We start from the raw sequence: 12,283 nt of genomic DNA, 5'->3' as shown, positions 1-12,283 counted from the left end.
ACAGGGTGTAATATGCATCAGTTTCAATATGTTAAGAGTTTAGTGCCATGGAAGTAAAGGGTTGCAGACAAGGAGATCAAAGGGGAAAAAGGACAGTTCCAATAATCCACATTTAACCTACAACACAATGATGCATAAGTCTCAGGAGATCCCAGCTGCTTACGACCAAGGATTCCAGTGAAACCCTGGTATGAGGCAGCAGTACCAAACTCTGACCTGATTTGTGGGGGGGGGCGAGACCATGCTCTGCGTCGCTGTGAGCTCGGGGCATCACGTAACGAATGGACGTCTCTTCTAGGTACTTGTCCACAAGGTCTGGGCACACTGGAAAAGAGGAAAATGTATTTTTTTAAAAGGAGGGCAGAGGAGACCATTGCTGATCTAGCAGACACTAACATGAAGGCAGAGGGAACTGTTCAAAATCAGGGTGTGAAAAATTTGACATCTACCTGCCAGAGGCCAACATGAAAGATTTTTCAGGGTGAAGGAAGGGTTCACACAAAGGAGGTCCAGGGGCAAGAGCTCCAATGCAGAGACTGCCTTGACGAGAATGAAATTTAACATCATTCTCGTCACTTTCACTGTTGCCCACTGGGTTCTGAAGAGCAGCAAGGGAACTGTTGTCAGTTTCACTTTGCTGCTTGAGAAATCTATAAGCAGCAGTCTCAGGAACATAGCTCTGCGCTCATTCACATTTTGAATGGTTTTCTTCCCAACCGTAAAGGCTAGATTTTTTTTTTTTAATTAAACCTTAGATTCTAAAAAAGTTGATTGCTTGGATCCCAGGGACAAGAAGATTTTTCTAGCCCTAACAGTGATGATCTAATATTTATTCCCAAACTTAATTAAGTTTGCAAAATGATAGACATAACCTAACAAAAAGCGGCACGACCCATTTTCAAATTAAACAGCACATCAAGAACTGCAGCGTGTAGAACTATTAATTGTTCTTTAAGATCCCTTTGGCTGGACATATTTTAAAACAAAATACTCAAAACGTGAGAGCATACCAATGACTTTATAAAACAGAACTTACAGAAACACTTCTATTTGGATTTACTACCACTATTACTTACATCATCTCAACTCATTAGAAGCTGGAGGGCCTAATGATTGGTCAGACTTAACTGGGCGTTACAGGTCACACACGCATACACACAACCCTTTGTTAGAAAGTTAACAACCGTAACCAGGCAATGCAGTGTCTGAGTAAAAGCAGGATCGTAAGGTATGCAGATGACCTAGCTCTGTGCAAGGCTTCAACCAGTGACGCACTCAAACTCAGACTTTAAGGTCAGAAGGGACCATCGTGATCATCTAGTCTGTTCTCCTGCACATCGCAGACCACAAACCTCACCCACTCATGAAATAGACCCCTAACCTCTGACTGAGTGACTGAAGTCCTCAAATCATGGTTTAAGACTTCAAGTTACACAGAATCCACCATTTACATTAGTTTAAACCCACAAGTGACCTGTGCCCCATGCTGCAGAGGAAGGCAACCCCCCACACCCCACCCCCGGGTCTTGGCAAATCTGACCTGGGGGAAAATTCCTCCCTGATCCCAAACATGGCGATCAGTTAGACCCTGAGCATGTGGGCAAGACCTCCAAGGCAGATACCTGGGAAAGAATTCTCTGTAGTAACTCAGAGTGTCCCATTTCTGGCCATTGGGGATTTTTGCAACTGGCAGTCACTGATGAGCCGCGTGTCATCATAGGCAGTTCCATTACACCATCCCCTCCATAAACTTATCAAGTTCAATCTTGAAGCCAGTTAGGTTTTTTGTCCCCCACTGCTCCCCTTGGAAGGCTGTTTCAGAACTTCACTCCTTGGATCCTAATTTTGAGCTAAACTTGTTGATGATCAATTTATAGTCACTTGTTCTTGTGTCCACACTGGTGCTTACCTTACATAACTCCCTCTTCCTCCCTGGTATTCATCCTGCTGATGCATTTAGAGAGAGCAATCACATCTCCCCTCAGCCTTCTTTTGGTTAGGCTAAACAAGTCAAGCTCTTTGAGTCTCCTCTCATAAGGTAGGTTTTCCATTCCTTGCATCATCCTAGCAGCCCTTCTCTGCCCCGTTCCAGTTTCAATTCATCCTTCTTAAACACAGGAGACTAGAATTGCACAGAGTATTCCAGATGAGGTCTCGCCAGCGCCTTGTATAACATTAACATTCCCTGTCTCTATTGGAAATACCTCACCCGATGCATCCTAGGACTGCATTAACCTTTTTTCACAGCTGCATCACACTGATGGCTCATAATCATCCTGTGATCAACCAATACACCCAGGTCCTTCTCCTCCTCTGTTGCTTCCAACTGATAAATCCCCAGCTTATAGCAAAAATTCTTGTTGTTAGTCCCTAAGTGCATGACCTCACACTTGGCACTATTAAATTTCATCCCATTTCTATTACTCCAGTTTACAAGGTCACCCAGATCTTCTTGTACAATAATCCAGTCCTCCTCCACATTGGCCATACCTCCCAACTTTGTGTGTCATCCACAAATTTTATTAGCACACACCCACTTTTTGTGCCAAGGTCAGTAATAAAAATGTTAAATAAGATAGGTCCCAAGACCGATCCCTGAGGAACTCCACTAGTAACCTTCCACCAGCCTGACAGTTCACTTTTCAGTATGACACACTATAGTCATCCCTTTAACAAGTTCCTTATCCACCTTTCCATGCTCATACTAATCACCATCTTCTCCAAATTAAACTAATAATTTCCCACATGGAACTGTATGAAATGCCTCACTGAAATCCAAATAGATTAGATCTACTACATTTCCTTTGTCTTAAAAAAAAAAAACAAAAAAAAACCACACTTAACTTCTCAAAGGAAGAGATCAGGTTGTTCTAGCACAATCTACCTTCTGTAAAACCATGTTGTATTTTATCCCAATTACTGTTCACATCCATGTCCTTAACTACTTTCTCTTTCAAAATTTGTTCCAAGACCCTCCATACAATTGAGGTCAAACTGACAGGCCTGTAGTTTCTGGTCCTGCTTTGAGCAGGGAGTTGGACTAGATGACCTCCTGAGGTCCCTTCCAACCCTGATATTCTATGATCACTTTCCCCCCCTTTCTTGAAAATAGGGAATATATTAGCAATTCTCCAGTCATAGGGTATGCCCCCTGAGTTTACAGATTCATTAAAAATCCTTGCTATTGGGCTTGCAGTTTCATGTGCCAGTTCCTTTAATATTCTTGGGTGGAGATTATCCAGGCCCCCCGATTTAGTCCCATTAAGATGTTTGAGTTTGACTTCCACCTCGGATATGGTAATTTCTAGCTCCATATCCTTGTTGCCATTAGCCACCCTGCCACTACCCCTAAGCTCTTAATTAGCCTCATTAAAAACAGAGGCAACATATTTGTTTAGATGTTGGGTCATGCCTAGATTATCTTTAATCTCCACCCCATCATCAGTGCTTAGTGGTCCCACTTCTTCCTGTGTTTTCTTATTTATATGGCTACAAAACCTTTAACTATTGGTTTTTATTCAAGGTCCAGCTCTGCTTGGCTTTTGGCAGTTCTCCCTTTATCTCTATACTTTCTGACTCCAAGAGACAGCCTACAAGAAATGGAAGATGGGAGGAACCAGCGAGGAAAGCTTTCTGTTTTCTCTATGGCCATACCATCCTGAACATGCACGATCTCATCTGATCTCGGAAGCTAAGCAGGGTCGGGCCTGGTTAGTACTTGGATGGGAGACCTCCTGGGAATACTGGGTGCTGTAGGCTTTTCTTGAGGGGGAGGGATAGCTCAGTGGTTTGAGCATTGGCTTGCTAAACCCACAGTTGTGAGTTCAATCCTTGAGGGGGCCATTTAGGGATCTGGCGCAAAAGTTGGGGATTGGTCCTGCTTTGAGCAGGGGGTTGGACTAGATGATCTCCTGAGGTCCCTTCCAACCCTGATACTCTATGATTAATAACCTGTCAGATTCTTGCTCATCCAACTTGGTCTGCAACCCTTCCCTATGAATTTTTTCCCCTTGCTTGGGATCCAGACTTTAGATAGCTTCTGCAACTTTGACAAAGTAACGCCAAGCCTCCTCCACATTGAGATCCCCGAGTTCTTCAATCCAGTCCACTTCCCCACTAATTAATTTAAATTAGCTCTTTTGAAATCAAGGACCCTTGTTTTAGATTTATTTTTGTGTACCCTTCCCTTTAGTTTAAGCTGAATTAACTCATGATCACTCTAACCAAGGTCGTCCTCTACAATCAGTTCTTCTAGGAGGTCCTCACTACTCACCAATACCAAATCTAAAATGGCATCACCTCTCGTTTGTTCAACAAATATTTGGTGAACAAATCTGTCAGCTATCATGTCCAGGAAAATCTGGGCCCTACTATTATTAGTAACATTTGTCCTCCAATCTATAGCTGGGAAGTTAGTCTCACATAATCACACAATTCCCCATAGTATTTATTTCAGCATCAACATTAAAGAGGTCTCTATCCAGATCCAAATTGGATCCTGGTGGTCTGTAACACACCCCAACCACTATATCAGGGGAACTTCTAGACGTTTTCTTCCCCAAAGTGGTTTTGGCCCAAACAGACTGTCTTATCCATTCCATCACTTCTCATTTCTTTACAGTCTACCTCAACATTAACATACAGTGCTACTCCACTATCTTTGCCTTTATTTCTGTCTTTCCGGAACATCATACACTCTTCAATACCTGTATTCCAGTCATGACTACTATTCTACCATGTCTCTCTTATCCCTATAAATCTGGTTTCACTTCCTGCACCAGTAGTTCTAATTTCTCCATTTTGTTACCAGGCTCCTTGCATTGGTTTACAAACATCTTAGTGGTTGCTGCTTGGTTTCGCCCAAATTCCTCGCCTAATTGGGTACAGTCATTCCACTGCCAGTATCGCCTATCTATCCTTCCTCTTAATGTCCATTCTCCTACCCACGGCTGTTCCTTTCTTCATTAATATATCTTCTCTTACTTTATTTTCCTCCCTCTCAATGTTAAAATCAGGCGTGGAGATTACATGAGCATCTCCCAGCAGTCTTCTCTGAGTTCCTAGTTTAAAGCTCTTTTAATGAGTTGTGCCCACCTCATCCCAGAAGTATATTTCCCTCCCTGTTCAGGTGGAGTCCATCCCTTAAGAACTGTCCTCTGTCCATGAATGCCTCCCAGTGGTCAAACATCCCAAAGGCCTCCTTATAGCCTAATTGCCTGAGCAATCTGTTGATAACTTTAACTCTCACCCAGGTTCCAGTCTTACATTCGCAAGGAATCACTAATCCAAGATTTCCTTGCTTCAGGGCATGATACAGTTATCCTTCACTTGCAGGTGCGTATTGCCCAGAAAGCAATATGTATAGAACAGTGCAGTCTATTCTCACAGGTGTCCAGCTGAATGAACCTTTCATCCTTGACTTACGCTCCCTACATTTGCTGACCAAATTTTGTATTAATTTCTAAATCTATTACTTGCTTTTAAAGATACTTAGTAGTTGTGTTCCCTCTGTCTCTTGACCCAGTATATTCCAGGCTACCCACAGAGTTCAGACTTGGCCACCCATCTGGCTTATCCACATTACAACCTGAAATCTCAGATGAAAGACTTAAGTATGCTCAACAATCGCAGAACTCTTTCTTATTTCTCTTCAGATCACTGAATAAATGGGCACAAAGGGTATGCATTTTAATATGCTATATGTATGCGTATACGTCTAGGAACAAAGAATGTATTGGCCGTATTTACAGGGTCGGGGACTCTCCCTGAGAAGCAGTGACTGAAAGATTTGGGGTCATGGTGGATAATGAGCTGAACATGAGCTACTAGTGAGAGACTGGCCAAAAGACTTAATGAGACCCTGGGAGACAAACGATGGAATCTCAAGTAGAAGCAGAAAGGCTATGTTCCCTCTGTATTTGGCACTAGAATAGTGTGCCTAGTTCTGGTGCCTACAACTCAAGAAGAATGTTGAATAACCGGAGACGGTTCAGAGAAGAGCCATGAGAAAGATTAAAGGACTAGAAAGCCTATCATATATAGTGACAGACTCCAGGAACTCAACCTATTTAGTTTACCAAAGAGAAGGTTACAGGGTGACTTGATTATAGTTTATAAGTACCTACATGGGGAACAAATATTTAATAATGGCTCTTCAGTCTAGCAGAAGAAGGTATAATACAATCCAGTGTGTGGGAACTGAAGCTAGACAAATTCAGACTAGAAATAAAGTATACATTTTTAATGGTAAGAGTAATTAACAACTGGAACAACTTACCAAGACTGTAGTGGGATTCTCCATCACTGACAATTTTTAAATCAAGACTGGATGTATTTTCTAACATATCTGCTCTAGAAATTATTTTGGGGAAGTTGTCTGACCTGTGTTAGGTAGGAGGTCAGATTAGATCATCATAATGGTGCCTTCTGGCCTTGGAATCTATGAATCATGCAGCAGTGGACTGAAACATAGTAAGATCACATGAGTATGGGGTCAGTGGTACATAAACTTTCCAGTTGCGCACCCCCCCCCCTTACTATTAATGGAATCTATTGCCTCCTTCCTTCACACATTAATGCACAGCCAAGGCTTCCTCAGCAGCGAAGCTTGGGCTGAAGGTGGAGCTGGGGGCAGAACAGGTCTGGGGACAGAGCTAGACTGGGGGTGGAACTGGGCCTGTGGGCACAGCAGGGCTGGAAGTATGGCACTCCCTTTCCTGCTCCCCATGGGGGCACTGGCCTGGGCCCCACTGCATTCCCCCATGAACATTCCTCCATGCCCCACAGTTTGAGAACCACTGGTCTAGGCATTTGATTCCAGCCAGTTTCAAAATTGTATTAAAGGAGTCTGGCAGGAAACTGCTATTACGCAAGATCAGAGTGCAATCATTGAGCATAGTTACTATCCTCTTATGCCAGTGAAAACAACCTGGAGACTCGATAAAAATTGATGAAAAATTCTGATTTTTAAAATTCAGATTAAATAAATTTAAATTATGACATCCTTTAAGACCTAAACTTATTTTAATCTACTAAATCATTTAAATTAAATAAAAATAATATTCAAGCAGTACACACATGCTGCCAAAGAAAGTCAAACCCCTGAACTGGTGGAAATCACAGGCTCAAGATCTGGAAATCATGGGCTGAGTATCTGGAAATAGAGTTCGCTGAAGTGCTAAAGCAGCTTTTGTCAACAGCAGCAGCCTCTTCTATTTCCTTCATTCCAGTTTATTCAACCAGTTCAGTTCAATAGTTAGTTCTTTCAAAGTAAGAAACTGATTGTAAGTTTTAATAAAAAAGCATGTTGCCCTCTTCCAACCTATAAATAAAAATGAGGTGTGAGAGGATATGGTCTACTAGTTCTAAAACATTGCAGGATATGTCGACCAAAAACAATCAATCAGTTCGATTCACTAAATATAAAAATTTCCTTTGTTTAATAAATCAATTTTAAATGGTAAATGCTTGATAAGTTCTTATGTATACAGCACATTTAAGATAATTTAATTCAACCAATAATTTTAAAATGCTGGTTTTGTGTGTTTTTAATTCTGTTCCAATTTCCCTCCAAATGCAGCTCAACAATCAGTAAAAAAAAAGTTAATCTAGTAAACAAGAAATGCTTCACTGTTTTCTAACAATAAAACAAAAATTATGAATCTGAATAAGTTTATGTTAAGCTATATAACTGCTTAAATAAATGTGCATAGATACAGTGTTGTGCTGGTGAACAAAAATGTAATTAATTATACCAAGCTTTGAGAATCTTTAGGAAAAGAAGAGTTTAAAAAGTACAAATGCAAAATTAGATTGAAATGGATTATTTAAATCAATCCGCCATGCAACAGGACATAGAGATGAAGATTAAAATAGAAGTGCTGTTTGTACAAATGCAAAATGTTGCGAACTTATGTGCAAATTCAAAAGAGAGGCCTTCAGTTTAGATTTTTTTAAAAATAAATCATGCTTCACTGAATTTTTACCTACTATTGTTCCAATATCAGAGACCCCTGTACACCTCAAACACAAAAAAACAAAAACAAAAAAAATCAAGAAAAAAATCTTTTTTGTTCTCAGCATTTTTTTTTTTTTTTTTTTTTTACACACTCAATTTCTCAGTTACTGCTTATTTGTTTGGATTTGTAACACAAGAGGGAAGAGAAAAGCATTTAATGAAAATATGAAAGTTATTGTAATGCTCAGAAAACTGGCAGGGGGAGTTCTGGGACACATGAATTACCTGAAATTAAAGAAATCATTATTTAGCTAACTTTTTTTTTTTTAAATCTAGGTGTCTTCAGGGAATCTCAAAGCAATATTAATTCAGTCACAATGTGCGTAAGTGTTTGTACTGTGAATTTATGTACCATATATATCTAATATGGTTAACACTGCTGTGGGGAACTAACTCTGGATTTCAGTCTGCTTCAATTCTCAAACTTTCCTTTTTTCCCTTTAATTTTGTTGGTTAAAACCCAAACAAGGGAAGGAGAAATTAAATATAATTGAGTGGGGCTGCACATTCAAGTCACTGGAGCCTTTATGTTAGGGCTTAAAAGTTTGCCAGTCACTCACTAGCCAGAGGATGATGCATGAGCAAAAAAGAGGAGGGTCCCATCCCCAAGGAAGTTCAGGGATGATGCATGGATGAAAAGCCCAGCCCTACTCCAACTGCTTACCGAGATTCCTACAAGGTTGCTGACTATGGACCCAGCTTGTGGGTTCTATCATGAGCCTCTGGCTAATAGGTCTTAACATTTGAAGGCCACCCCCAAGGTGGAGGAAAGATGCTTGCCCTCCTATTGAAGCTCCTCCTGACTTAAAGGAAAGGTAGATCCCAGACACCATAATGAAGGAAGCCTTAAAACACACTATTGATAAAAAGCTGAATTATCTTACTTTCTTTAGAGGCTTTCTATGGTTCTGTCCCTCAGCACAGCAATCTCTGAGCACCTCACAAACACAAAGGAGTTTATCACCACAACACCACGACCAGGACAAAAAACCTTATCCCCACTTTCCAGATGGAGAACTGAGGCACAGATTAAGTGACCTGCCCAATGTCAATGTCTGTGGCCAACAGGAGGAGAACTCAAATGTCATCCCTTCCTCCCAAAGGTGCAGTAAACTTAGCTCTTCTATTCATTTTCCAGGTAAATGCAAATCTACTTTCATCTGTATAACAATTATGTTGTTGGACACTATATGGCAAAATACCAATTTAAAAAAATAGTGTTGACAGTTTGCTCATCTGTTTAGACAGCTCTTTGATTCACTTCCAGGTTTACCATACGTTATTGAGGAAATGAAACTGTCTATTACACTGACGACTACTTCCAACACTTTATTGTCGAGAAAAATCAAGAGTTGGCATATATGTTCCTCCCAATCTCTATTAGGGTTTGTCTTCACTGCAACTGTTAGCTTGAATTACTAATACCCTCCAGTCACACCTTTCAAACTAGCTTAGCTCAAGTGAGGGCAGCCACACTGTGAAACACTCACTACACAGATTTCAGAGTAGCAGCCGTGTTAGTTTGTATCCACAAAAAGAACAGGAGTACTTGTGGCACCTTAGAGACTAACAAATTTGTTAGTCTCTAAGGTGCCACAAGTACTCCTGTTCTTTTCACTACACAGAATGATTGGATTAGCAGCTGAGGAGCTGTAACTCAAGTCCCTGCATCCCCCAGCTCTAGATTCAGCAGCACTCCAGCTCCAACTCTCATCCACAACAGGACACCTAGCGTGAGCTTAAAGGACCACTTAACTCAAGCAAAACATTTGTGGGTGTGGGCAGGAGTTGGGTGAGAGGCAACACTTAAGTTATAACTTGAGCTACCAATGCTGTGAAGACAAGTCAATGAACAGAGAGCAAATGGGTGTCCTTCTCAGAGAAAGGTAATATACACTGATTTACAGTGGATACCTTTAAATTGTCAACATTTACCTATAGTCACCATATAGGCAAGACACCACCATAATATGATAACAGGAATGCCATCAATTTTTAATGTTAACCCTTGCCTAAACACTAAAGGAGGAGGATTCTTCAGGGTGCTACAAGGTGACACAGCTAAAAGTAACCAGATTAAATTAAGAGACTAATATAGACAGCAGCAAGAGCTATTCAACAGCTATGGAGAACCTAGGTGTCACATTCTAGGAGTTTTCATGGGAATGAATAGCTATTCTGATTCACCCTAGTAGACCAGGTGGGTCTCCTTAGCTCCAAATCAAGAGTATCAAAGTTTACAGTCTCTAAGGCAAATGAGATGGAGAGCATGATATGTCCTGCTAGGAGAAAGCCTGGGAACAGCCAGCTCAGGAGGAAGTTTGGGGCTGTAGTTACTAACTTGACACCTCCCCCAGCCTGTTTTTGGTCCCCTTTTCCCTCCACCTGTGTATCATTTCTATGCCTGCCTATATAGCTGCTCACAGCTTTCCTAAGCAGTAGCATGAAATGCCACTGCTGTCCATAATCCTATGAACAACAACAGTGAAAACTGATCAAATATTTGTCAATTTCACTCTGCAAACTGACCAGAAACTTGGCAGCCTGAAATTGACAAGTCTAAGGTCAGTTTTCATTTTCACTCTGAAAACTGATCAGACATGTCAATTTCATGGTGGTTTAGGAAGGCCAGAAGCAGCTGACTCAGCCAGAATTAGCTTGATTTACATTTGCAACTATAAGGGCTAGTTGTGTTTTGGTTTTTATGAAAAATGAAAGTTTAAATTCTGCAAAAAATTGATGACAATCTTTCCTTGTTATAAGTGAAAGTTTCTATCTGACTTCTGGCAGGTGGATCTCTCAGGTTCTGTTTAATTTGGGTCAAAGTTTCTTAGGCCAAGCATTGGAATCCTGGCATGCTCTAAGGCAGTACACAGCCAGTAGATGCATGGCATTGATCCAGGAAGGTTCAGAAGCTGGTACAGAGTTGTGGTGTGGCTGAGACCCTACAGGTTAATTTGCTCAGATCTGGAAGGGAGAATCACTGTACCTGGGTGGTTACTGAAATGTTCACTACATCCCACATTCAAATACATCTCTCAGACCAGTGCTTTGCAGAATGCTGAGTGTGCAGAGCACACAATGTATGAAAGCAGTTATGGGACAGGGCAGGGGAGAAAGCAGAAGGGTCATTAACCCCTTCTGAACAGATATTTTGTGGGATGAAGGAAAAAAGGAGGGATTGAGAAACTGTTCTAGCCCCCCCCCCACACACACACACACACACTATCTTTGACACTGGAAGACGACAAATGTGTTTTTGAAGCCTCACTCCCAGAGAGTTAACCCCTGCACCCTCGTCTATTTCAAAGTTCACCCTGATTTACTTACAATGTGCACATCCCCAGGGGCTTAGCAAGGGGAGGGTATAACCAGGACATTATTAACATTTCAAAATGTTTCCCTCCCACAGTGTAGTGAATATCAAGTCATCATCAAAGACAGCAGGTACACAGTGCCCTGGAGTTTGTAACACCCAATTCTGAATTGAGTGCAAGAGAAGTGAAAACAATTTGTATCAAGAAAGCTCCCAAGCATATGCTTGCCATTCCTATCCTCACCTTACACATACAAGCATCAAAACCAACTGAACTTATTCCATTTTTTCCAAAAGACTCTCACAGCTGGGACAGCACCAAGTGAGAGACTTCAGTCTAAAAAGGAATATTTTCCGCAAAACTTCTGTAAATAAATGAATATGGTAGCTTCATTTTGCTTTGTTTTAAAAAAGATTATTCATGACTACATGGCAAATATGCAGCCCTATCTCTATCCAAGTACTAACAGATATTTAATGGTTTGTTTTGTAGGAGTAACAAAGCATTAGCAACAGGAGACCACACTACAGCTCTCAGCTATTAGAGAAAATGGAAAACCCTGCTGCATGTGGGAACTATAACTAGACTCTACCATACTTCAGGATTTCTTTGCTTCTCAAGTGTGTGAATTTGTACCTTCTCAGGGTGGCAGGACCAGTCACTGAAATCCTGCATGGTATTGCTATTGGTAAGCAAAGAAACGGAGGAAAGAGGCAGGCATCTCCATCTCAGCTCCCCCACATTCCTTGTCTGAGCATCTCACACCAGTACACTAATCCCCTCCACCATCCCCATTATGCTTCTAGGCTCAGGGGGACCCGTAGGGATTCCTTTCAGGACACTTCTCTGCTGCTGCTCATCTTCATAATATAGTAGAACCTCAGAGTTATGAGCACCTCGGGAATGAACATTGTTTGTAACTCCGGTATATTCATAACAAAACATTATG

The 12,283-nt window shown here is 41.2% G+C and overlaps 1 protein-coding gene across 2 annotated transcripts in view; it reads right to left on the bottom strand.

Annotated features, from left to right (window-relative positions):
* Positions 1-12,283, bottom strand: part of LOC311512553 (death effector domain-containing protein) — a 52,816-nt gene that overhangs the window by 24,894 nt on the left and 15,639 nt on the right. For both annotated transcript variants that reach the window (XM_084613823.1, XM_084613825.1), the window contains exon 3: positions 217-324. In XM_084613823.1, the coding sequence (XP_084469949.1) occupies positions 217-324 (108 nt within the window). The remainder of the gene's footprint in view (positions 1-216; positions 325-12,283) is intronic.

This window comes from Lepidochelys olivacea, assembly GCF_965140295.1.
Source record: "Lepidochelys olivacea isolate rLepOli2 genome assembly, chromosome: 24".
Classification (NCBI taxonomy): Eukaryota; Metazoa; Chordata; order Testudines; family Cheloniidae; genus Lepidochelys; species Lepidochelys olivacea.
The sequence above is the reverse complement of the archived record's forward strand: the minus strand, read 5'-3'. Positions and strand labels throughout refer to the sequence as shown.